Source organism: Rissa tridactyla, chromosome 18 (assembly GCF_028500815.1).
Source record: "Rissa tridactyla isolate bRisTri1 chromosome 18, bRisTri1.patW.cur.20221130, whole genome shotgun sequence".
In the NCBI taxonomy this organism is placed as follows: Eukaryota; Metazoa; Chordata; class Aves; order Charadriiformes; family Laridae; genus Rissa; species Rissa tridactyla.
Window position 1 is genome coordinate 5146575 of NC_071483.1, and position 25607 is coordinate 5172181.

At 57.7% G+C, this 25607-nt stretch overlaps 2 protein-coding genes across 2 annotated transcripts in view; both read left to right on the forward strand.

Annotated features, from left to right (window-relative positions):
* Positions 1 to 849: 849 nt before the first annotated feature.
* LOC128918972 (CCN family member 2-like) lies at positions 850 to 14392 on the forward strand. Its single transcript, XM_054223880.1, has 5 exons — positions 850 to 1049; positions 6295 to 6508; positions 10979 to 11230; positions 11647 to 11855; positions 12060 to 14392. The coding sequence occupies exons 1-5, from the start codon at positions 984 to 986 to the stop codon at positions 12369 to 12371; spliced, it is 1053 nt and encodes a 350-aa protein (XP_054079855.1). The 5' UTR covers positions 850 to 983; the 3' UTR covers positions 12372 to 14392.
* Positions 14393 to 15995: 1603 nt separating this feature from the next.
* Positions 15996 to 25607, forward strand: part of EPB41 (erythrocyte membrane protein band 4.1) — a 96672-nt gene continuing 87060 nt past the window's right edge. Inside the window, exon 1 of the mRNA XM_054223714.1 lies at positions 15996 to 16015. The gene's annotated coding sequence lies outside the window, so the exon portion shown is untranslated. The remainder of the gene's footprint in view (positions 16016 to 25607) is intronic.

A 25607-nucleotide genomic window follows, 5' to 3' on the forward strand; every position in this document is an offset into this window, starting at 1 on the left:
GTTCCTGTCCGGTACCCAACCTGCTCTGTCACACCCCAGGCCAGCGAGGACTAAGAGTGCCCTCTGCTGCACTCCTTCTCCTCATCTTCCCATGGCAGCGGTCTGCTTGCTGTTTGGGAATAAACAAAATAACTCTTTTAATACACAAAACAACTCTTTCATATTCTAAAGGTCTTTTTGTGTGGGCTGCGCAGAAACCTGGTTCTGTAGTTCAGCAGCAAACAGAAACGATCATGCCCTGAGATAAAAATCTGTGATATCCTGCATCAATCCCCAGGCGCAAATAAAGCACTACAGGAAACTCTTGTCCTTTATCAATAACCTTCACCCCGTAGCTTTTTGTTGCCTCGTAAAACAAGCAGCTCCTCGTTGCAGGAGTTCAGACAGCAGTTTTTATACTCCTGAAACTTTCATTTCTCGGAGCTGGCAGCCTCCAGCGCTGGTGATGCACGGTCAGTTCTGGTACCTCATTGCACCCAGCAGCGCTGAACTTTCCATCTCTCCCTCCCCTTCAAAGGAAAAACATTGAGCACCACAAAGCTCTGCTTATTTAAGTCCTCAGCTCTGGCAGCCAAAAAGGAATGGCTGTAGGTAGGGAAAGGGGGGTTGTGTCAAGAAAGCTGTCCCAGGCTTCATACTTTCGGAGTTAAAAAGAGGAAAAAATTAAAAAATAATAATCCTGCTTTTACTGGGATTTGATTCACCCACGTGGAAAGTAACCAAGCTGCAGGCTGCGCCGGCAGCCCTGTAACCACCAGGGCCACAGGAATCTGCTCATGTTCCCTGGAATTTGGACATTTTTTTTGGTGCACCCATTTCAGCTTGCTTTCCAGATTGTCACTCAAGTGCGGGGCACGCCCCCTCCAGGAGGCTATTTAAAGAGGAACTGATGAGCAACTTTCTCTGAAGAGAGAGGAGAAACTCTGAAGGAGGAGGAGTGAGTCAGTCGGCAGCCTGAACCCTCTCCCTTCCCTTTACTGGGGATGTCTGGCACCTTGGGGACAATGACCTGGACCCTGTTCCTCCTCCTCCTCCTTGCACCTGGCTGGGTATGTATTGCACCGCAGCGGCTCCCATCTCTGGCTGGGCATTGCAGCTTCTCGCTTTGATGCATGCGAATGCTTTAGGCTGAATAATTCTTCCCAGCTGCCACCTGCCTCCGAAGGTTTCCGAGAGGAGGTTGGCTGTTAGCAGAGCAATGCAAATGCGCTGTGTAACTAAAACTGTGCTCGGAGCTGCACTGTGCCTAACGCCTGTCACCTGCGGATCTCGGAGCTCTTGGCAAATGTGAATGGATTTTGTTCCACTCTCGTGAGCTAGAAGCCAGCCCTGGTTTGAAAGGGGGAAGAAGAGAACAGAGAGAGATGAAGTCACTGAGTTTATGTCACTGCAATGAATAAAAGTCTCGTATCCCAGTTCCTTACCGTCACCATCCTTCCCCAGTTGTCACTAAATCCATCCATGTGTTCCCAAAAACGGTGGTCCCGAGGGGGGAAATTAGACTGCAGCCTCTCCAGAGCAGGATTTGTGCCTGGTTTTGTGGTAATACAAGCGCTTGATAAAGCATCTGATTCTGATTAGGACTTTTTGTGTGCTATTGCAGTGCCAGTAATAGCAGGGACATTGCCGCAGTTATTAGTGTATCTAAATTGCCGTAAGTGCCTTTTGGATCGGTGAAGAAAGCAGGTTCCCAGAGCCGCTGTGCCTTGCACGGCTTACTGTGCTTATAGATGCAATGAACTTTGGGTTGATAAGGTCTGTTTGATTGCTCCCGGCAGCACCCAGCGTGTGCCAGCCCTTTTCCTGCCAGGAAAGGTGTCCTGTGCACCTCATGCCACTGCGATCTAAGGGTAATTCCTGCAATTTGGGATGGTCGTTCCTGATTCTTGCACTGCCCCAGCTTCGGCAGCATCATATTGGTCCTATAAATGCCAGCAGTGAATCCCACCGCTGTGACACTTGTTACTCTGAAATGATGTAATTTTCCCTAAACCTGCCGACTGCCTTGCAAATGTGACTTTTGCTTTTCTTTGAGCTCTGAGAGTGATGTTTAGTGGATCGAGCAAGGAAACAAGAGCTGTTGCTCCTGAATCTGCCTCCTGTGTTGTTCAGAGGTGAGAGGAGAAGCAGGATTGCTGGCAGTGATGTTTAGCTCTGCCAGGCTCAGCCTGGGCAAGTCTCCGAGCCTCCGCTCTGCCTGGGAAATGGGGGTACTGGTTCTTGTCTCTCGTAATCGGCCGTTTTACAATGTGCTGCAGCAGCCCGGGGAAGGTGCCTTGAGAGCCTGTGATGGAGGGAGAGCAGGTATTATCCATGACAGTTTGGTGTTTGGAGTGTGCGAATAGCTGTGTTTTGACTGCTTTACCTGCTGCCAGTCTTAGAGCATGAAGGAGAACCAGTTACGTGTTTGTTATGTTAGTGTTTGGTACGTGTTTGTTATATTACATATATATGTTTGCAAACAGCTAGCCCAGCTTCAAAACGCTCCTTTCCCAGCCCTTTGAATGCACTCATGAGCCCAAATGCATTTGAAAAATCCCTTTTAATTTGGCCCTCATCGCTGGTTCCCTGGGCTCACGTGGACGTTGACTGATGAGGAATGGGAAGTCCTGACGATGCCACAGAACTGCTGGTGGGAGCTCGTGTCCCCCAACTCGTGCCTTCCTGAGGGCGTAGGGGGAAGAGTTTTTATGTGAGTAGGAAGCAGGAGGAACATTCTCACTTTTTCTTTCCCCCCCAGGTAACTGGGTTCGGTGCTGGCAGTTGGGAGGAAGCTTGTTCTGGCTTGTCAGCTGAGCAGATGGGACCTGGGAGTCAGTGGTGGAGAACAGGAGTGGAGCAGAGGCAAGGGAATCCTCGAGTCAGGGTGGTTCTACTCCTGCTGTGGCTGGGCCATTGCTCGGGGCTCCTGGGGGCGGCAGAGTCACACACGGCGTTTGTGATGGATATCAGAGCTGCCAGCAAAGCCAGGAGCAGGGAGAGCCGATATTCCAAGCGTTAGCACTTTCTTAAATCTATAGCCTTCATCTCCAATCCTGGTTCTGTTCTGCTGCTCTCGAAGTTCAGAGAAGGGCACTGCTGCCCCGTCAGAAACACAGTCAAGGCTATAGTCAACATGAAGTTAGGATCCTGCTCAGTGAAGGTAAAAGTGTCATTTTGGGGACAGACCCTTCTGCAGAGCAGAAGAAAGTTAAATGTTCTCTAAGCTGAATCCCTCTGCACCTGGGTCGGAGGCACGTTATGTGGAAGTGCTGGTCTTTGTGGGACGTACGGGCCTGTAGCAAAGCCCTGAATGCGAGTCCTTGCCGTTCTTTGGGACAGTTTGGGCAGTTGCCACGCTGTACTGAAACACCTCCTAGAAGCAGTCCTAAAATAATGCAGCGTGGAGGGTACGCCATGCCAATCCTATACAATCTATTATTTAGCCTATTTGAAATTGCTGTGAAAGCAAATTCAGTCACGGAGAACTCTAGGAAGTTGGTTCAAGGTTGACTTTCTACCGGCTGTTCCCGACTCGAGCAGTTCCCCTCACCAGCCAGTCATTCCGTGCTCACTGTTAAGTGTGCATGAGCCAAAAAAGATTTCAGCCCATTCTCTCCTCTCCTGGGCTCGTGAGAAGAGCTAGAGGAATAAATAGCACGAGCTGACTTCGCTCGGTAATAAAACGAGCAAACGGGAGCCCCAGCACACCCCGGGGCCTGGTGGACTGGGTGAAGGAAAGGCATGTCTGAGCTGACTGATTGGAAAAATCTTGAATTATTGGAGAGAGCCCTGCAAATCCCGATGAATCGGGCTTTTTAAGGCGTGCTTGTGCTCACAGGTGGGGGAAATGAGGCACGGCAGAGGTAGGGGTGCAGAGTCACCCCGCAGGTCTCCGATACGTCGGAATCTAGATGTTCTTGTGCTGAAAAGCAGCCGTAATGTGATGAGGAAGCGGAGCTGACTGTAAACAGAAGGTAAAACCAGGCGGTCTAGTTTCTTTGGGTGAGTTATTAAAGGAAATAAACAGCACCAACAATGATTAATGAAGGCAAGAAAGAAAACTCGGTTGGGTTTAATTCCTTTGCGTCCTCTGTTATCCTGAGAGAGATTGTTTTGGTTTGTTTTTCAGTAGGAGAGCTATTTTGAGAGCGTTTCTTTATATGGCCTGTGGCTGACACTGCATTGGAAAATGCTTGTTGTCATTATTTTTTTTTTTAAGTGCATGGATTGCATCTTAATATAGGCCCTGTGTTAGAAATGCTTTGCCTCTTTTATGATCTCATGTACCCCCCACCCACTCATCCCTGGTTGAATAACACGTCCTTTTGGCAGCCGCAGCGGTTGCATCCATGAAAAACAGTAGGAAAGCGTTTCTGTATTTTTAGTGTCTTTTAATGCACTTCAGCAGGCGGGAAGAGATCCCTGGGACACGCCAGCTCCCAGCCGGTGGCTTGAAGGCCGCTGTCTCAGAACAGCTGGGCCACAGGCGGGAGAGGCTTCTTTCCAAAATACTTTGCGCGAGGTGTTTTCAAGGAGAATTACGCTGATTCCCGCTGAGCAGGGTGAGACGGGGAGGGCTTGCGAGTTAAGGTTTAGACTGATCCCTGTCCTGCACCATGCCGCGCCGATTGTTACAGAAATACGAAGCAGTTGGCATCTTCTGACCCCACGTGAGCTCAAGGCAGAGCAGCTGTTTTGAGCAACAGTCAAAACAGCTGGAAAAGTTTTACTACTGTTATTGGTGACAAACACAATATCCAAGGAAGCTGTTTCACAAGTGAGGGCTGGATGGGATATAACAAGTGCAAACAGAGCTGCGGCAGGATATTTTTTTGGCCTCCATTCCAGGTGTTCCTCCCTCCCGCCACCCCCCAGGCTCTTCCTGGCTGCTGCAGCCCCTCTCCCTGGGTGGCAGTGGCCGGGTCTGGCAGCGGAGTGGTGAGGGTCGGTCCTGGAGGGTGCTTTCCTCCTCTTCACCCCAGTGCAGGATCCCAAAGTGTTTCGGTGGCATCATCTACCCGCAGGGTTTGCGTCAGCCCCGCAGCAGCGCTGCCCTGGGGCGGGAGCTGCCCCGTGTTCGCGCAGCATCTGAGCACTGCAAATGGGGGGCTCTTGCATCCCTCTGAACCGCCTGGAGAATTTTAGTGGGCGGAAGCTGAACAGCAAACCAGGCTGGAGTTAGCACACCGACGTTTCTGAGGAGATATCAGAGGATCTTTCCAGACCCTTTCACAGTTGTGCTTTGACATCTTGCCCAAATCTGGGCACATCCACAGCTGAGTCTCGTGTATCCGCCCCAAGCTGATTCAGGACAAGGACGCCACAGACTGAGTTACTGGAGCGTCCTGGTTTTTCTGGAGAAGGTGTAACCCTCCTTCAGATGTAGCCTTGTCTCTGTTTAGCATCTGAAGCGGCATAAAAGCCAAGGATGGGTTTCAAAAGGTGGCCAACACTTCTGAAATGCTGCCAGGCTGCTGAGATTAGACATTGGGAAGAAGTTCTTTCCACTGAGGGTGGTGAGACACTGGCCCAGGTTGCCCAGAGAGGGGGTGGAGGCCCCATCCCTGGAGACATTCAAGGCCGGGCTGGATGAGGCTCTGAGCAACCTGATCTAGTTACAGATGTCCCTGCTGGCTGCAGGGGGTTGGACTGGGTGGCCTTTAGAGGTCCCTTCCGACCCAACACAGTCTATGGTTCTGTGATTCACAAGGTCCTGAGAAAGGTTGGTTACACTGCATTCCCTGGAAAGGGGAGAAGAGAGGGCCCATCTCTGGGAATAACAAATACGGTGTGAGATCCAGGAGACAAAATGGGACTCAGGAGCCTTTGGGTCAGTTTTCAGCGCTGGCTGACTTCAGGCAGGTCCTTTCGCTACATGCCTCACTTTTTCCATTTTTGGACAGCGTCTGATGACGCGGCTGCAGAGTGCTTTGGTGTTTTCTCCTGAGCAGTGCTATGTAAGAGCTGGGAATTGCTTACTGTTAATAATTACTATTTTATTGCTTCCAGGGAAGTGGGGCCTGAGCTGTGCCTGGGACTCCAAGCTACTGCTTGTCCTGTTTGTTTTGGCCCTGCTTCCCAGAGGCATCTCTTTTTTTTCCCCTTGAGCTCCAGATGAGTTAGAGATGGGAAAAAGCTGAGTCTTGCGCGTCCACGCGCCTCCTCTGCAGCGGGGCCCTCCGGCGGAGGGCGAAGTGGGTCTTCCCTCCTCTTGGTGGGGTGTCTGTGCTTGAAGCAGAATCTTGTTTTTCATTTCTCTGCCCACCTGGCTTGCGGGAGACTCATTTTCTCCGTGGTTTGTCTGCCCTCCAGGTAGAACCGCAGGCCTGCACGTATCCATGCCAGTGTCCCTCCCAGCCTCTGCAATGCCCCGCTGGCACCAGCCAGGTGTTGGATGCCTGTGGTTGCTGCAAGGTGTGTGCCAGGCAGCTCGGCGAGCTGTGTTCCCTGCAGAAACCCTGTGATCATCACAAGGGACTCTACTGCGACTTCTCCAAAATCCACAGAGGCAGCGGGATCTGCTTAGGTGAGAGCTGTATGTTCTGTTATTGTGCGGTTTTCTGGTGGCCCCTTCAGCCCTCTGCAGCCTGCAGACCTCCCAGAAAACCTGCGGCATCGTCAGAATTTCCTCTGGAGCTTCATCCAGCGTCATGTCGCGAGATCTGTGCCAGCCCCTGCGAGCCAACAGATCCACTGGTACCGATACACACGCAGCCTGCTTCCTCCTGCAGTGAAGGATGTTCCCAAAGGCATGAGTCGGGGTTTGGGGCTCTCCTTTGTTCCCGTGATGTTGTTAGGTGACATCCTCCAGCCCTGTAGTGCCCGTGGGTAAATGTCAGCAATCTGGACTTTGACTGGCAAGTACAGTTGCTTGGAAAAATCTCACCCCAAATCTCCCTGCCTTGCACTGGAGATCGGCATTTTGCACCCGAGTGCTTACGTGCAAGAGGCAGAGCGTGTTTCTGGCTTCAGCACGTGGGTGGAAAGAGCTGAACGGCTTGTTTGCAAAATAGCGTGTGTGTAAGAACATGAGAATTACTGAGCCAGGTAAATACAAATGCAGACCTGTTTTCTCTCCTGGTGCCTCTTGGCAGCCAGGAAAGAAAACTCTTTTTGATTTTTTTTTTGTTTTGTTTAGTAGCTATTTTTAAAGCGTGTAAAAATTATTTTAGTGTAGAGGGGAAAAAGAAAGTATTTCCTCAGTCTCCTGTTCTTTGTTTAAAAACAAGACTCCTCTGCCCTTGTCTCTGCCAAGAGCTGACCATTTTTTTTTTTTTTTAATTCAAGCTTTTCAAAACAGTCAGGAAGACCTGAGGGCTGGAAAGCTGGTGTGAACGCTTTGGGAATTGTTCAGCCACTGCACGAGGCACCTCTGGAACCACTCGCACCACCCCAAGACAGGGACGTTCTGGGTAGAACTGCACCATTTTGCAGTGCCAGAATCACATACAATTTCTTTTTTTACTCTAAATAATAAATTTAACTTGTAGAGGGTGTTTCCCCCTTTCTTTTGAGAAGTTTTTATAAGTTACTTAATTTTCCTTCCCCAGTTACTGTGATCTTTAGAAGCCGCGTGAGCTCCCTGGTACTTTCTGTAGGCATTGATAGACCCGAGAGCTGATGATTGAAGCTTAATAAGGTAAACGTAGGCGTAATAACTTCCAGCGGGTGTAAGCTGTAAACTGCCTAATTAAGACTGGAAATGAGGTGTATGTTTGTAGAGTAAAGGTAGCTGAATCCCTGGAACAATTTACTCAGGAGCGCGGAGGAGTTGCCATCTCACAGACTTCGCACGAAGACTGGAAACTTTCTCAAGGAAGTGCTTCGTATGCACCGTGACGTTTGGGTTTGATCCAAAGATTTTGGAGTGAGAGTCCCTGCTCTGTAGAAAATCAGACTCGAAGACCACAACCGTCCTTCCTGCCTTTAAATGAGAAATTAAGTTTTCTGTGGCAAAAATCCCGGATGAACGTAGATCAGGATATCTCCCTAAATTGGATGGAGGATTTGGGACCTCACATCCTTGGGTGGTACCTTTGTGATGTCCGCACTGATCTCTTGGGAGATGGGGGGTTTTGGAGGCAGCGAAGGAAGCCGAAGGTGGAGTGATGAACCGAATGAAGGGAAAGATCTGTGTTTGTGACTAGAGAAGACGGGACTTAGAGAGATCCAAAAAAGACAGATGTGGTGGGAGCAGAAAGGAGCAGGGTGGTGGTCAGGTGTGATGGGAAAAGCTTCTAGGTTGGGTACCAGCCTGAAGGCCATCTCAGAAGAGGCAGGGAGGGAACCATCGGAGTGAAAATTGCTGTACATCTGTTTAGTTTTATCACAGTATGGAGCACATCACGTGTTGCAGAGGAATTCATCCCTTCCTGCAGAGACCTCGGAGTAAAATGAGCCAGCAATGTGTGCTTGCAGCCCAGAAGGCCCATTGCATCCTGGGCTGCATCAAAATAACCGTGGCCAGCAGATCCAGAGAGGTGATTCTGCCCCTCTGCTCTGCTCTGGGGAGACCCCACCTGGAGTCCTGTGTCCAGCTCTGGAGCCCTCAGCACAAGAAGGACACGGAGGTGTTGGAGACCTTGGAGCCCCTTCCAGTCCCTAAGGGGGCTCCAGGAAAGCTGGGGTGGGGCTGTTTGCAAGGGCATGGAGCGACAGGACGAGGGGCAATGGTTTAAACTAGAGCAGGGCAGGGTTAGATCAGACATTAGGAAGAAGTTCTTTCCACTGAGGCTGGTGAGACACTGGCCCAGGTTGCCCAGAGAGGGGGTGGAGGCCCCATCCCTGGAGACATTCAAGGCCAGGCTGGATGAGGCTCTGAGCAACCTGCTCTAGTTACAGATGTCCCTGCTGACTGCAGGGGGTTGGACGAGATGGCCTTTAGAGGTCCCTTCCAACCCAACACAGTCTATGGTTCTATCAGAAAGGTAGAGATGATCCTGTAGAAGGTCTAGAGCGGGAGAGCCTGAGGGTGGTGGGTGGCTGGGTGGGTGCAGGGAGCTGAGCTGCGGCCAGCGGAGTGACTCACTTGAGCTCTGCCACACTCCCTGCAGAAAAGGGCAAAAGTCTCCTTGCCTGGGCTCGGCGTTTGGAGGCGGGAGGTGGCGGCGATGCCAAGCGGAGCTGGTAAATAAAGAGTCCTCTCACTCCGCCGGCGCAATCCGTTTGGGTGCTTTAATTGGATCAGGTCAAGGGGAAAGTGAGGTCATGGTAGGGTAATGGAAGGGCACGACAAAACGATTGAGTTTTGAAAACATAATAAAAGCCCGGAGCGGGCTGCCGTTCCTTGGGTGGGGAGGAGCGCTGCCGAGGGAACAGCACAATCAGTTCATCGGGAAGGGAGAGGGCTGAAAAACATTGAAAGAGGGTTTAAAAATAAGTATGAATGGTTGTGTAGAGGCAAAGTGGATGGCTTCCACTTTGATGGAAAAAGTGAGGGTTTTGAAACTTCTAAGTAGGAGCAACAGGAGTATTTTTATCCCGGTGGCATTGAGAAGAGTTGCAAGTTGAGATCCAGCTCTGGTTAGGAACACGGCATGAGCAGCCCGGAAGGATTTGTGTCCCCTCGAGGACTAGGTGGGATGGAAAGAGGCTCTTGCTCCTTCTTTGGTCCAAACACTTTGTGTCTGAGACAACATTCCGCGGGCAAACGGGACTAAGGGGAAAATAGATCAGGTTTCCTGGTAAGCCTCCGCAAGCAGCCAAGAATCCTTCATTTTGGTAACTTCCCAATAGAGGTTTGCATGGATTTTTTTTTTGGTTTTTTAAGGGTCAGGATCGCAGAAAACAGCAGCTGAGGAGAAGTGTCCAAAAGCAGGATTTCTGTCCTGTGAACAGCTCTTGGGATTTCAACATTTCATTTCAGGCTGAAAGAAAAAAAATATTAAAAAAAAAACCCCTCAAACCTTTCCATGAGTTATTCAGAATACTCCTTCGGCTGTGTCAAAACTTTCCACTTGCGTTGTATCAAAATGTTTCATCTTGATTTTTATAGTATCTAAAATAATTACCCGAGGAAAATGCTTCCCCCTGTGGATACTGTCCAAAAAGCATTTTGGTCGGGCTGTTGTGAGAGCACGAGGGAAATCGTTGATATCGAATTGAAATGCTTCCGTTATTTCTCACTGAAAACGTTCCTGACGTTGATCCGCGTCTGCAAAACTCGTAATCAAATGAGAGTTTTCTGCTGGAAAACTTACCCCGGGAAAATTTTGGCTAATTGAGATGTAAGAACTCACGAGCGTTGCTCACACCTGCAGGCTGAATGTTGCTCCTGTGTGTCAGATATTGCTGCGTTTCCCTTTTTCCTCATTAAAGTTGTGTTGGGAAGGAGTGAAGGACTCGTAGGAGGGTTGGAGACGAGAGATCGGGAGATCAGAACAGAGAGAAATAGCAAAAGTTGTGGCTGGAAGGAAGAAGAGATGGATGCATCACAGAGGAGCCAAAAAGGTCATAAACCCAAAGTGTTATTTTCCTTTTTGCAGGTACCTTTAGACATGTGGGGAACCGGCGGCTCTTAGGGGAACGTTGCCTTTTGGTCTCCTAGGAGTAAGGAGGATGGAAGCAGGGAAGCGGCTGGCTCACCCGTGGTGTCGGGAATGCATCTTGCACAGCACCACTGACGGGGGCACTCTCTGCGCCGGACGGGCAACCACTCTCCGGCTGGAGAACGGGCTGTTCGGGAGCTGTAACGACACAGCTCCCACTCAGAACCTCGTCCAAGTGGAGATTTTTTTTTTTTCCTAGAGAACTTTGGGAGGTCTGGCACAGCTGGAGGCAACTTCCAAATACCCGTGTCGGGAATAGCCTTGGGTCCAGGGAGCCAAATATGAAATGTGCCAACTTCTGCTGCATCCAGCACTGGGATGGCAGAGCAGGGGAGAGTCCGCGCGTGGGCGCTTGTCCCCCACCGGGAGCCCTGTCACCCCCTGAGGCAGCGACCGTGCTGCCAACCCTGCACCGTCCGCTCAGCTTCTCCTCTTCCCCCTTCCCACAGCTCACGAGGGAGCCACTTGTGACCTGCTGGGCAAGATCTACCACAACGGGGAGAGCTTCCAGCCCACCTGCAAGCTGCAGTGCATCTGCATGGACGGGGCCATCGGCTGCATCCCCCTCTGCTCCGACGACCTGCGGCTGCCGTCCCCCGAGTGCCCCAACCCCCGGCGGGTGAAGTTTCGCAATAAGTGCTGCGAAGAGTGGATCTGCGAGGAGGGCGGTGAGGAAAACCGCTTCGAAACGGCCATGGCGGGTGAGTGGTGGGCAGAGGGGACAGGGCCGGGAGCTGTTTGGTTGGGGATGGGGGTGGATCCAAACTGCCTTTGGACTGGGAGCCCTAAGTCACATCTGGTTGGAACTGGTGGTGGCTCTCACTTTGTGCACCCTCGTGTGAGTACCGAGCGTTGAACACCATTAAGGTGAGACCTTTGTGATGCTGCGGGGAGGTTCGCATCCCATCGGATATCACAGCAGAACTGGCTGGAGCTGGGTCTGCGGTAGGAAATGGCCCCGTGTCCTCCTTCTGCTGGGAGGCTGAGTAGCCCACGGGATGGATCAGACCTTTGCTACTGTTCCTGAAGAGTCAGACCGAGTTGGGAGCAGCCGTGGAGCTGCCACACTTTGGCCCAAGCCCTGAACCTTGCCTTGTGTCTCTTCCGCGCGGCTCAGTTTTCAGGGAGGATCCAGCACGCAAGCCGGAGCTGAATAACCTGCAGGAGAACTGCTTGGTGCAGACCACCGAGTGGAGCGCGTGCTCCAAGAGCTGCGGCATGGGCATCTCTGCCCGGGTCACCAACGACAACCCCCAGTGCCGCCTGGAGAAGGAGACCCGGCTCTGCATGGTCCGTCCCTGCGACTTCCCCATGGAGAAAACCAAGGTACTGGGGCTTGGGGAGAGGGGACACGACACGGGAATGCCAGGGACAACCTAGTTAGGTACGTGTCGGGGATGAGCCTGTCTCACAGGGTTTGCTCCGTGCTTCCGCTTTTTCTGTGTCCTACTGCCCAGTGATGAAGATGGAGCGCAGGGCGAGGTGGACCTTTCTGTCCTGTCCTTGTTAACCCATCTGCTCTCTCCCTAGAAGGGGAAGAAGTGTGTGCGGACCCCAAAGCCACGCCAGAGCCTCCACTTTGAGTTTTCGGGCTGCACCAGCACCCATTCCTACCGGCCCAAGTTCTGCGGCAGCTGCACCGACGGCCGCTGCTGCACCCCGTACGTCACCAGCACCGTGGAGGTGGAGTTCCGCTGCCCCGAGGGGGACTTCTTCCAGCGGAAGATGATGTTCATCAAGATGTGCTCCTGCCACTACGACTGCCCCCGAGACAACGACATCTTCCTGGCCACGTATCACCGGAGGATGATTGGAGACCACGTCAAGACAGAGAGGCAGTAGCCCTCTCCGTGCCAGATCCACGGGCCAAGGTGTCAAGAGGGCTCTGCAGCGCTTTCGTGGCTGTGTCCCAGGACGATGCAGCCTCTTCCCCCTCTGTGAGGGGCTGTGCTCTTCAGAACAGCACCGTTCGCCACCAGTGGTCCCAGTGGCCTTGCCAACAAGCCGGGGTGCAGGGGGGAACAGCCCCATCTGCCCCAGGCTCCTGACCCTCACCCGCGGTGGTGCAACGGTCAGCGAAGGAACCAGAAACAGGCTTGAGCTGCAGACTTGATCCATGTTCCCGCTGACCAGACGGGAGAGTGGATCAAAGCCGCGTGGCTCCAGCCTGTCTCCAGCTGAGAGCACAGCGGCTACGAGTCCCTGTGGCCACTGGCCTGCCAAAACCACATGGAGAACCCAGAGCAGGAGAGAGGGGAAGCCCAGGAGGCCGGAGCTCTGCAGCCGCTTCCCAGCAGAGCGGGGCTCCGCTGCGTGTGGATGCAAACCTCGGTGAGGAAAGCGGTCCTGGCCCCGTGCTGGGCTCCTGCTGAGCTGTTCAATTATTTTTTGGCTAATTGGATCCAAGAAGTTGGCAAAAGCTCTTCCCCATCCTTGTGCCCACCTTTCACCCTCCCCACGTGCTTTCCCGTCAGCGGCTTTATTCCAGACCACTTGGCTCCTGGAGAGCAGGAGCATCTCTTCGGTGACCCGTTCTGTGCGGCAGCTCAAAGCTGGGCTGTCTTTTTTTTTCCCCCATTAAATTCCTTGCGGCCTGGTGTGCCAGGGAGGGTGACAGCGAAGACAAGGAAATAGCGAGTTGTGTGGTGTCACTGCAGGAGACGGAGCCTCCTGCAGAAGATCTGAGCCCAGGAAGGGGGTTCTTGATAGTGGAAAGGATCCGGCCAGGCTGTCGCTTTGCCTCGGGTTCCCTGGGGCCTCTTCCAGACCCGAGGGGCTCTTCCAGCGTGAACTGGAGGTGAGCCAGGCTGAAACCTGTCCCCTGTGGTGCTGCTCCTGGCAGTTCGTAGCGCCGGGATGTCCTTTTGTCCCTTTGGGTAACGTCTTCAGAAATGGCTCCGGGGTGGGAGAGGGGCTGGACCCACTGTCTCACACATCCACGGTGGGGCTGCAGCTTCGGGGTCTTTGCTGGTGGGTCGTGGGTTGGAGGGACGCGGCTCGGCTCCGGTCTCCGTCACTGCCAAGAAAAACGCCCGGATTTGTAACTGGAGCGGCTCCGGAGTGACCGAGGCAGCGGCACGGAGAGCTGCGTGGTACCGGGTTCTCCAGCGGTGGGGTTCCCTTCTTCCCCGAGCAGAGTCCCTCTGCCCTTAAGGACGTGCCGGTTGCCGGGCCGTAGCTCCGGGAGAGGCCACCAGCCCAGGAGCCCACCCGTAAGCCCCCAGCCCGGCTGGCGCAGCAGCGGTGCAGCCCCCACCTCGGCAGCTCCGTGAAGCCTTATCAGTTGCGTTTAGTCTCTGCCGATTTTGGCAGAAACATCCAGGTAAAGGCCCGATCTGGTCCCTTAAACCCTTCCTGCCTTTCACTGCTGGAAATCCCGGTGAATTCCTGTCCCAGCCGGGCAGGAGCAGGGGCCACCTTGCAGCATCCAGGCTTTACCCCACTGCAGCTCCCACCCCGAAGCCGAAGGGACCTCCTGATGCCGGAGGACGATCCCAGCCCTCGATAAACGCTGTCCCGCAGCCCCTGACGCCGCAGAAACACCCGCTCGGTGCCGATCCCGTCTCAGCCCCTCTTTCCTTGCTCTCTCAGCCTGCGGAAGCTCATGAGCCTTCAGCCTCCTGTGCCCTGTAATCAATTTGAACTGTAAATAATTTATCTGATGTTGTTTCCGTTGGTTTTTTTAAGGGCCTTTGTACAGTTCCTGTACCCTGGTTTCAGCCCAGCCTCGCTCGGGGCCTCTTCTCCCCCTGCCCCCAGCTCTGCTCTGAGCTTTTCTCCTGCCGTTTGCCCGGCTTCCCAGTGTCAAACGACGCCGAGGTCGCACTTTACTCCACGCTAATAAATCTCTCTTTTATTTTTTACATCCCTGGCAGCATCCCTCTGTGCGAGGCTCCTGCTCCGGCCTTTGCCCAGTGCCACCGGCTCGCTGGGACCGGTGCTGGGACACCCTGCAAACCCGGGGGCTGGGTGGGGAGGGGAAGGGGGTCCCTTTCTCCCTCCCGAATAGCAGCGGGGCGGGTGTCGCACGGGCACCTCTGCAGCCCACAGACCTCGCCTCCTGCCCTGGGGGGGGACACACACACACACACACACACAAAAGCGGAGCACCCCCCCTCCCCCCAGCCCCCCCCCCGCCTGCTTAAGGACCCAGGAGTCCTTAATACCCGGTTAAAAATAACCGCGGGAGCAGATGTGAGCGGGAGTCGGTGATAACGGGGCCAGAACGCGAGGGGCTTTGCGGTGGCTTAACGGCTTACGGACTCATCCCCCCTCGTCCCCTGAGCCAGCAGCTCCCCCCTCTCCCGGCGCCGCCGCGGGGGGCCACGGGCTCTTCCTCCCCCCCCCCAATCATCCTCCTTCCCCCAAAAACCTTCCTCTTGTCCCCCAAACCCTTCCTCCTCCCCTGGGGCGAGGCGGGGGGACGTGCCCCGTCCCTCTCTGGAGGCTGGGGAGGCCGCGGGAGGGGACAGGGTGACGGTCCTCGCCAGTGTCCCCAGGGCGGTGGCCGTTAGGTGGCACCAGGCGCCTCCCTTGGGGGACACCCTGTCCCCAAGGCGGTGTGCCGTGGGGCCACCGGGGCAGCACCCACCTTCCCCAGCCCAGCCCCGGGCCACAACTGTCACCCTGGGGCCACCACTGCCACCTCAGGGCCACCACCGTCACCTCGGCGCCACTTCCACCACCCCGGGGCCACCACCGCCCCCCTGGGGCCACTGCCGTCACCCTGGGGCCACCTCCGTGACCGAATTCCATCCCGCTGCCCCCTCCGTGCCCGTCCCGGCCCCCGGGGAGCCCCGCTCCCCCCTTATCGCCCGCGGCCGCCGCCTGCGCAGCCCCGATAGCCCGGGCGTGGCCCCGCCGGGACCCGGGGGGGTCCGGCCCGGCCTCGGACCCCCCCGCCCTTATCAGCCCCGGCCACGCCGCAGCCCCTCCGGGGCGAGGGCAGGACGGGGGGTCCCCCGGGGCAGGACGGGCTTTTTGCCCTAAGGAAAGGTTAAAACCAAAAGGCTAAAAAAAAGGAGGCGGGTGAAAATGAGCATAAAAATCTACAAAAGACCCGATTCTGCCGGGTTTTGGGGGGGTATCTGGGGCTCCGCCCGGCGGCGGCGCGAACCCCGGCCCGGGGGTCTTGGGGAAGCCCCCGCGGCACTTTCTCCTTATATGGGGTGGTGACGTCACGGCGGCGCTGGGAGGTCACGCGGTGAGGTCACGCGCCCCCACGCCGCGCGGGGGCGGGGTCTCCAGGCCCCGCCCCTTCGCCCCCCCGTGACGCCCCCCGTCACCTGTCGGCCCCGCCCACTGCAGCGTCGCGCGCCGCCCGGCCCCGCCCCCCCGCCGCGCGCGCTGACGGGCGGTGGCGGCGGCGGCCAGTGGGGGCGGGGGGGGTGGGCGGGGCCAGCGCGCTGACGTCACGAGGTGGGGCGGGGCCCCGCGGTGCAGGTGGAGGCAGCGCGGTGCGGAGCGGAGCGGCGGCCCCGGGCCGGGTACGCGGGGGGCTGCGGGGGGGTGCTGGGGCGGTTTTGGGGATCACGGGGGATCTGGGGGCCCTATGGCAGGGTCCCCATGGCGGGGTCAGGCTGGTTATGGGGCTGGGGAGGCTAAAGGGGGGGCTGGGGTGCGCTGGGGGGGCCACAGTGGGGTTAGGGGGGGTTATGGGGGGATTTGGGGCCCCCTGGGGGGGCCCCTAGTGGGTCAGTCCGGTTATGGAGTGGGGGTTATAGGGGGGTTTGGGGTACAGGGGGTCAGGCTGGTGATGGGTGGGGGGTTATAGTGAGTTTGGGGTGCTCTGGGGGCGCAGGGGCGGTCAGGCTGGTGGTGGCGGGGGGGCGCTAGGGAGGGACGCAGAGTGCTGGGGGGGGGGGGGGGGGGGGAACCACAGTGGGGCTGGTCTGGGAGAGCCGGGGAGACCCGTAGAGGTCAAGGAAGATGTTGGCTGCTCTGGGGTCTGGGGGGGGTCAAGCTGGGTGTGGGGGACCCTCAGGGAGTGAGGTGTGGGGTAGGGGGGTTATGGAGAAACAGGGAGTGTTCTGGGGTGGGGGGAGACCAGGGAGATGCCGCAGTGGGGCAGAAGGGGGGTTGCGGGGTGGGGGGCCCCCAGTGGGGTCAGGCTGGGTGTCAGGGGAACGGGGCGCTGTGGGGCTGCACAGGGACCCCAAGTGGGGTTGGGGGGGGTGTGGGGCAGAGGGGAGGGTGTGGGGTGAGGAGGGTGGGGTGCTCGGGGGGGGCCTTCAGTAAGCTGAGGCTTGGGAGGTGGATGGGACGTGGGGGCCCTGCCCCACGGGGGGCTGCCAGCCCCGGGAATGGGGTGTTCCCCCCCCCCCCCCCCATAGTGGTGTTCCCGTGGAGGGGACTCAGGTCCCCCCACCGCCATCCCGGTGACAGCGTGGTTGTCCCTCCCTGGGAGGTGGCAGCTCCCACGGTGGCACCTGGGTCCTGCTCTGATTCCCCGGCGGCGTTTGGTGCCCACTGGGGTTGTGCCTGAGCCGCAGCCCGGGGGCTGGGGGCGGCCGCGCTCCTTCCCCTCTCCCCACGACGCCGTCTGCGCCCGCTGAGACGGTTCCCGAAGCCGGTGGTGGCGGCGGTGGCCGAGCTGCGGAGCGCCGGGAGCCGTCTCCTCCTCCTCCTCCTCCTCCCGTCGATACCCATCCCGGTGCGGATCGATGCCGCGCTCAACCGAGCAGCACTAAAACCTCGCCATCGACTTTCCGTGCCGTTCCCCCATTTCGCGGCGGCGGGAGCGGGGGATTTCTCTCCCAACATCCCCTCTTAGACGGGGGCTCTTGGCGCTGCTGTGGCCACCACAGCAGCGTGCGGCGGGATGTGGTGGTTCCTGCAATCTCTTCCCTTCCTGAGTTTCACCCTCCTGCAGCTGTAGTGGGACGAGGGGTGGGTGAACCTGCCCCCACATCTGTGCCGTGGGCTGCGCCGGGGGGGATTCTGCCTTCCCCACTTCCTGGTGGGCTCGGCAGGTGCCGCGGGGTCCGAGCCACCGGCCGGAGCGGCAGGGGACAGTGGCTATCTTTAGGGCTGTGTTGCAATGGAGGGGTGTGTCTTGGCTCGGTGCTGCCGGCAGCCACCTCCTCGCCCGAGGGTTGACTTACGCTGAGGCTCCCGCGTGGGGAAAAATCAACATTCGCTCTGCGGTTTGCAGGAGCCGGGTATCGGGGTGCCCCGTCCTCCCCGGGTTCCCCAGCGGGGCTGTGGGGCTGAAGTGTGGGTCCGCGTTGGCAGCCAGCTCGGGCGGGCGGTGGGCAGGGGCTGACGGCCGGCGATGGACACCCTGCGCGGGGTCAGGCCGTGCACAGCGGGGAGGGGATTTGGCGTGGGGGGTACCAACAGCCCCCCAGCACCATCGCCTGGCAGCGGGACCGGGTGAGCCAGAGCAAATGGCTGGAGATGGGGAAGTGGGAGGGAATCTCTGCTGCCCCGGGGGAGAGGAGCCGCCTTGGGGTGCGGGAGCAAGTTAGGTTCTTGCAAGGTGCACCCCAAAACCCTCCCCATCCCTCTCTGCTCCCTTCCCGAGGCTTTAACGAAGGCACGGATGCGGTTCCGGGAGAGCCAAGGTCTGGGCTGCTAACGGCAGCGCGGGTTCCCCTCCGTGTCCTCGTTCTGCCGGAGTAACCCGGTTAGTCTGTGGGAGGAACGTGCACCCGCGCCAGAGCTCCGGGTGCCGTGGGACTGAGGTTCGGCTTAATCCTCCCTCCGCAGCCGTCGCCCTGCTCGTGCGAAATGTGGGTGACGCAGCTGCGCCGTGCCCGTCCTCGAAAAGGAGGCGGCCAAAACTTGCGGAGCAGTTTGCGTCCCCCCAGGTGCACGGCTCCCCTCGGAGCGTCGGGGCGCGCGTAGACGTGGGTCTCCCCCAGCTCGCGGTGGCGCTGGCAGCCCCTCCTGTTCCTCGCCCCAAGCGGGGCACGTGCCGCTTCTGCGTGTCGCGATGGTAACGGCGAGTCAGCGGCAGCAAAAAGTTCCTCCCCGCATCCAACCGTGTCCCCGCCGTCGCGCTCAAGCTGTTCTGCGGGCGGCGGGGGCCTCCCCCGTCCCTTCCCTTGGCTTTGCCTGGCGCGGAAGGGAAACTTCGGGCCTTCTCCGGAGGGTTTGAAACGCTGCCGAGGAGAGAAAGTGCCTTCTCATCGGCGGCGGTGCTGCTCTGGCAAGGCTGTCTCCTCCCGACGCGCAGCCTGGCAGCTGCCGGAATTGCCTGCAGCCGCATCTCTCCGCACCGCGGGGTCCTTTTCGCAGCCGCCGGTGGGTGAAGACGGCTCGGAGGGTAAGCACAACGTCGGCTGTTCTCTGAGCGTGGGGCCTTGGAGGATATATCACTAATTTAATATATAACGGAGCTTTTTCTGAGCTCCATCCGCAGCCGTGCCCTGGGGAGGAGAGCAGGCTGCAGGTCCCTGCCCCGGGGGGGCAGATATCCTCCCTTCTGTCCCCAGCGGCGTTTTACCTTTGCTGCCTGTTCCCAGCTGCGGGAAGAGGCTCAGGGCGCTGGTGGCTGGAAGTTGGGGGTCAAAATTCTCTCTTGGCCACGCTGGGTGCTGCGGGTTGGAGGTGCGGGAGCTCTGGGGTGCGGTTCGGGTGGTGGGGATGGACTCGCCCACAGATTCCTCTTTGAAGGCGCTGCCCGGGAAGGATTTGGGTGTTTCGGTTGTCCCTTTTACGTGTTCTTCTCCGCCTAGGGATTTGTGCGAGCTCTGCGTCAGGCTCACGGGGAGGTGTTGTGGCCGGCTCCCCGTGCTTAGCCCGGGACCAGTGCCGGGTGCGGGACCACAGATGACCCCCCCTGAGCTGTCTCCCACACTGGATGCTCTGCCGAGGCCGTGGTGGTTCGGCCCATGGCTCTGGGGGTCCCTTACACCACGAGCAGCGGGGCCGTGCCGTGCCATCCCGGCTGGGCTGGTGGGGGCAGCCGGGGGGGCTCGGTGGGGCTGGTGGGGTCCGTCCGAAGCGGCCGGCCCGTCTGCGGCTTCTCCCCGCTAGAGGCTGCTGATGAACAGAGCATTTTTCTTTCCCTGGCTCTGACGGAGCAGCGGGGTCTTGAATTCACAGGGCTGAGCATCCCAGCCGGAGATTTTTCCTGCTGATTCACCCTGGAGACAGCAGCGAGATTCCGCCGGCAGCAGCCGGGTTCAGGGGGCACATCTGCTCCCCTGCCAGGCCCACAATACATCTCCCCACTTCATTAGGTCTTAATTAGGCAAATACACCGGCACCGTGTGCGAGGCCATTGCCAGGGGACACGGATCGTGCGCCGTACTGGGGATGCCGGCTCCCATCCCGCCTGCCTCGGGGGTGCCGACGGGGTTTTTCCAGCCGGGAGCTGAATGCGGGATGAGTTTAGCCTCTCCTATCGTATTCCCGGAGGATGCGTGTGCAGCGATAACCACTTCATCCCTCCGGCGTCTCCCAACTGGCAGAAAAGCCAAGGATTAGTTAAGCGATGGAAAGGGATACTGCGCCGCCGGGCACGGGAAAGCCGCCTTGTAGACACAAAGGAGACTCTTCTCCTACAGCCTGGGCACCTGGAAACCAAACCCAGACCCCGGGAAGCTGATGAATCCCATAACGATTCGCTGTCGAACGCAAGGTTTTCGTGGTAATCGCTGCAGCGGAAGGTGGTTGGGAAGGAATTTGTGGCGTTGCACAAGGCCTTGGCGAGGTGCGGGCGCTGCCGGGAGGGCAATGCGGTGCCAGCTGGCTCCGGCGCCGAGCAGCCAGCGCGGCTTCCCCGACAATGGCAGAGCGGCGCTTTACATAATCCGGGACTTGCAAAACAAGCTCGAAGGTCTGGAAAATCCTCCCGCTATTGTTTGCGCTCAAAGTTTGAGCTGAATTTCCAGGTTCGATCTGCGGGTCTGGTTTTTTGTTTTGGGACCGCAGTGTTGGGGGGGGGGGGGGGGGGGGGGGCGGGGAATGCACTTTGCACGGAGAAAAGGGCGTTTGTGGGGTTTAATCCACGCCTGCTCCTTAGATGAAACTATTTTTTTTTTTTTTTTTTGTGGTTCACAAGAGGTTTTGAGCAGCTGCTCGCAGCTTTATAGGGCCGCGGAGGACTCTTCGTCTATCCAATTAGCATGGTTTGTCTCTGGTCCCCCTCCTGATGCCCCCCCCAGGATAAATCCTGAAATACCAGCCGGGCGGGCACGGGGCGCCGTGGGCAGCGCACGCAGGCACCAGCTGGGCTCCCGGCCCCGGGGGCTGCTCAGGGGCAGAAAATACCGGGTCAAAATGGCTTTGTGTTGTCTGAGCCTCGCGCGAGTCGGCCCCCGCTGCTCCGGGGAGGCTCTAAAGCTGCCTCTCGCCTGCAGATTTTTAGGAGGAGAGGCTGGAAGGGAGCTTGGGTCATCTCGTTTTGCTGTGCCTCTTAGCCAGAGGCGTGTGGTGCTGCTTCCCGCAGCTCGGGGGTTTGGAGGCGGCGGGGAAAACGCAGCCGGGAGGATGCTGAGGGTGTCGGGAACCACCCCAGCCCCGCGCCGGCTGCCGGGCTCAACGGCAGCGAGTTCCCTGGCCCCGAGAAGTGTTTTGGGCTGTGTTTTGGGGTGTGGGGCCTTGCTTTTCCATTTCCTCATCCCCAAGCCTTTTGCCAACGCAACTAAAGCCACTGACGCCCCGCGCGCTGCTCAATTAAACGAACGAATCCTGTTAAAATGTTCTCCTGTTCGCAAATAGGTGACTCAGAAACCTGCCTCCTCCTGCTCTTCCCGGTAGCGAGGAATGAGGTTAAGTTCTTTCTGGTCCACTTAATGTCAGGCAAGTTTTGGCACCCTGGTAAGCAGCGAAAGGGGAGGAGGAGGAAGCCCGGCCCGACGGCACAAATACATCCTCTTATTCGAGGCTCTTCGAGCTCCTTTCATGTAGGTAATTACATCTGGCCACGCTTGACCTGAGCTGGATTTGAACAAGGGGGTGCGAGGCGTGACGTGTGCCGGGAGCCTTCGGAATGACCGAGCGCCGGCGTTGAAGCAATCTTGTCGGTGCTGCAGACAAGCCAGCGCATCCCAGCGACGGGGCGGGAGACGCTGGGAAGCTCCAAGCTCGCTTCCAGCCTGGAGAAGCCGGGGTCGGTGCCCAAGCTCTGCTTGGCCTGGGTGGGAGCCCGGGGAGGGGGACATGGGGGACTGATGCCTTGAAGCATCACCGTAGCTGGGGCGTTAACGCAGCTGATGCATTACAGCATTTCTCATGCTGTACGTGACCTCCGCGAGCTGATGATCCCTGTGTGGTTGCCGTCCCCTGATGGTTTAGCCGCTTGCCAGACAGCACCAGCCTTTAAAGGGCTTGTATTTCTCTATCCGCTCTCCAAAAACCCTCGGAGATGGGATAAGCTGTTTGTGGGCACTCCAAAACTCGAGGGAGGCTCCTTCTCTGCGTTGAGGGTCTGTATCAAACAGGAACGGCACCGAGTCGCCTCCCTGCGTCTGCGCGAGCTCCAGCGCTCAGCCTGGGAGCGATGGGGGACAGATGGCGGCCCGGCCCGGAGCCACGTTGGGCTGTAACGTGACTTTCTCCGTCTGCGTTGATGTTGCGCTGGGGAACGCCTGTGTCTGACGTGGAGGTGAACCTCTCCCGTGTGGGGGGGATCGGCCCCGGCCAATCTGCGGCTGCGAGGAGCCTGCCCGCGGGCTGGCAGATGGGGTCAGCGCCGCGCGGGGATTTCCTGGGATGCGGAGTGGAGGTTTTTAATAGCAAATGTGGTCGTCCGTATTGTCGCATGGCTTGAAACCTGTCCCTTAAAAATACCAACTGGCAGCTGAGATGTGACTGAGCTAGAGAAGTCCACTCTTTTTGGAGTTTCCCCCCATTTTTCAGTAAAAATAAAGGAAAGTTTAAACCTACACTTAGGTGATGCTGACATGCTCGGGGTGCAGTTCTCTGACATGAACTGCCCGTAAGGCCCGGCCTTTCTCAGGAAGGTCGCTCATCCCCACGTGACGGTCCGATCCTTCCCGGTGTGCTGTGCTGTGTCGGATCCTGCACCTCAGCCGGGTGCCAAGACTTCAGCCTTCTCGGAAAGGCAGCGGGGGCCGGTGTGGGTGTCCCTCGCTGCCCGCTGCCAGCCCACGGGTGCCCGGTGCCTTGTGAGCAGCGCTCGGAGGTGTCGGGGCAGCGCCTGGAGTTGCAGATGGCTCGTGCTGGGGTTGCGGCGCTGTTTGATCCATCCGAGCTGCCTTTCGGTGGGAAAACGCAAGATATCCAAGCGCGGAATTGATCTGTGCTGGTGGCCAGGCTTTTTCCTGATGTCACTATTTTTTTCCGACTGCTGCAGGAGGAGGCAGATGTGGTTGCGGCAGCTGCCTGGCTCCGGCAGTTTGTGTCTTGCCTCCCCCTACAAACTGCCTTCAAACTTCTTGGCTTTCTGGCCCCCCCCCACCCCGTTCTGGTCGATACGAGGCTGTTATCGGAGCTCAGCAAACCGTGCTGATCGCATCCAAGCGCCCTACCTCAAACCACCTGGCAGCGCTGGGCTGGATGAAGAAGCTCATTTGCACGGGGCGGTTAATTCTCTGTACGTTTTAATCTCCGCGACCATCTGTGTTCTTGCCTGGGCTGGGGAGACAGGAACTCTTGGGATTTATTCCAGGAGGTGAACGGGGAGAGGACTGCTTATTCTGTGTCTGCTGAAAACTGCCCTGGGTCAAAGCAGGACAGCCTCATTAGCTCCGGGAACAGTTGTTCCTGCATCTTCGGGCAAGGAGGCTCGACGACACGTCAGCTCTATGCTGGAGACACGTCCTGAAAAGCTGCAAGGAGAGGGAAGGGGCAAAAGGCATTTGCTGAAAATGGGGACCTCTGTGAAAGCTTTCCAGCATAGAAACCCCAACACAGAGGGTCTGCGATGGGCTTGGTGGCACCTCAGAGGGCTGAGGTCCTTCCAGGGAAGGCTGTGGTGGATTTGGTGGCACCTCGCAGGGCTGAGGTCCCTCCAGGGAAGGCTGCGATGGGCTTGGTGGCACTTTGGAGGGCTGAGGTCCCTCCAGGGAAGGCTGCGATGGGCTTGGTGGCACCTCGGAGAGCTGAGGTCCCTCCAGGGAAGGCTGCGATGGGCTTGGTGGCACCTCGGAGGGCTGAGGTCCTTCCAGGGAAGGCTGCGGTGGATTTGGTGGCACCTCGGAGGGCTGAGGTCCCTCCAGGGAAGGCTGCGATGGGCTTGGTGGCACCTCGGAGAGCTGAGGTCCCTCCAGGGAAGGCTGCGATGGGCTTGGTGGCACCTCGGAGAGCTGAGGTCCCTCCAGGGAAGGCTGCGATGGGCTTGGTGGCACCTCGGAGGGCTGAGGTCCTTCCAGGGAAGTCTGCGGTGGATTTGGTGGCACCTCGCAGGGCTGAGGTCCCTCCAGGGAAGGCTGCGATGGGCTTGGTGGCACCTCGGAGGGCTGAGGTCCCTCCAGGGAAGGCTGCGTTGGCCTGGGGAGAGGCAGTGTGCTAAAGCATCTCCTGGCCACCCTAAAAGCCCAGCCCCATGTTGCGGCAGCCTCTGGGGTATGTGCCTGCCCCACCAGCAGCTATTGCAGTCTCTGCCCTGGTGAACGCCATGGCTGGAGCTCAGATTTGAGCTTCAGAAGCTGCTGCTGAGACTGGGGTGCTCACATACCAGAAGCAGGGGACCAGTACCTATAGGTGGGCTGCAGTAGCATCTCCAGAGAGACCTGTGCAGGCTGCTGCTGAGCGAGAGAAGCTTTTTTGCAAGCAACGCCTGAAGTCTTCCTTGCTTTGGGTTCTCAACGTTGGCGAGCTGAGGCTCGGCAGCTCATTGCAGAGCCCCAACCAGGATCCCGCTGACCACACGTGGCACATGGCAGGGGCGAAGGCGGCGCTTGCTGTGGGCTCTGGCGAGGAACGCCTGTCCCGTGGGGCAGCACGGCCCCGCCAAGGCTGCTGCCGACATCCGAACCCAGAGGGAACGATCCCTGCCCTGTAATTAAGCTCTCTTCTGCTCCTGTTCACCATACTAATGAGTAGTCTCGTGGACGTACTCCTTGCAGCTGCTCTGGATCCTCCGTGTGGCTCAGGAGCTGGGGGTGGCTTTCCAAGAGAGCAAAGGGCAAACCCGCATCCGCATCTCCATCCCTGTCTCATGGGGGTAAATCTCGTAGGCTGGGAGGAACCTTTGACTTTAAAGGCTTTTCCTTGATCGTACCTTAAAGGACTGCACCCTGCGTGCTGTAAATTCATCTGCCAACATACACCCCACTCTCTTGAGTAAGGAAAACCCTTCATGCTGCTCATGCTGGCAGGGCTGGCGAGATGGAGATGTTTTTCCAGCCCTCGGTTGAAGGACCAAGGCCGCCTCTTGAAAGGAGAGCTCTCTTTCACCTTCTTGCCAGGCTCTTGACATCAGCAGATGATAACACTTAAAAACAACCAGCTCTCCAGCTAAATCCTCTCCTGCTTCAGCCGTTCGGGGTTTTGGTCTCACGGGAGATGACAGCCCTGGGATTGTCAGCGTTGTGGTGCATCCCAAAGGATGGGTGCGGGCTTGTGCCCGTCTCTCTGGCATGGCAGACAGGGCTGTAGAGGAGTCCGGCACCGTGCGAGACTTCTGTGTGCCGTGAGCGCTTGACTGCACGCTCGTGTCGAGGGTCTCTCGACCCTCGGTGGGGCTGCGGCGTGAGCCGAGGATCTGGCTGGATTTCGGGACCCTCCTCATGCCCCGGCGTGTGCCCACTGGAGCAGGCAGCCGGCCTTGCAGCGGCTGAGAGCACCGCTGCTCTCTTGAATCTCTTCATTTAGTTAATGATCCTTTTGTTGAGAGGATTAGGGTTTAGAGGCCTCTGGCAGAGTGTTAATTAAATTAAGTCCATGGGTGTTTTGTTCAGGTTTTAAAGCCCGCTAGAGGGCTCAGTTGGAGCCCTGTGGAGCTGGGGCTGGAGGCGCTGGGCTGTGTCCATCCCCTGCAGAACTTTGCACGATAAGTTTTGTAAGGCTGGAGGAGCCGGACGGACGCAGAAGTGCCTGGGGCCAGTCTGCAGCCTCCCCGCACCGCGCTCGCCGCTTCTCCAGCCCGGCTCTGCCGTGTCTGACCCGTGCCGTGTCGGTGCCCCAGAGGTTGTCCTCGCCGGAGGCTGGCAGGCACAGGAC

Excerpts from the sequence above, each read along its gene's own strand:
- LOC128918972 (XM_054223880.1), top strand. The coding sequence starts at position 984 with ATGTCTGGCACCTTGGGGACAATGACCTGGACCCTGTTCCTCCTCCTC. Across the intron at positions 11,231-11,646 it reads CTTCGAAACGGCCATGGCGG|TTTTCAGGGAGGATCCAGCA; the intron begins GTGAGTGGTGGG and ends CGCGCGGCTCAG. Across the intron at positions 11,856-12,059 it reads TCCCCATGGAGAAAACCAAG|AAGGGGAAGAAGTGTGTGCG; the intron begins GTACTGGGGCTT and ends CTCTCTCCCTAG.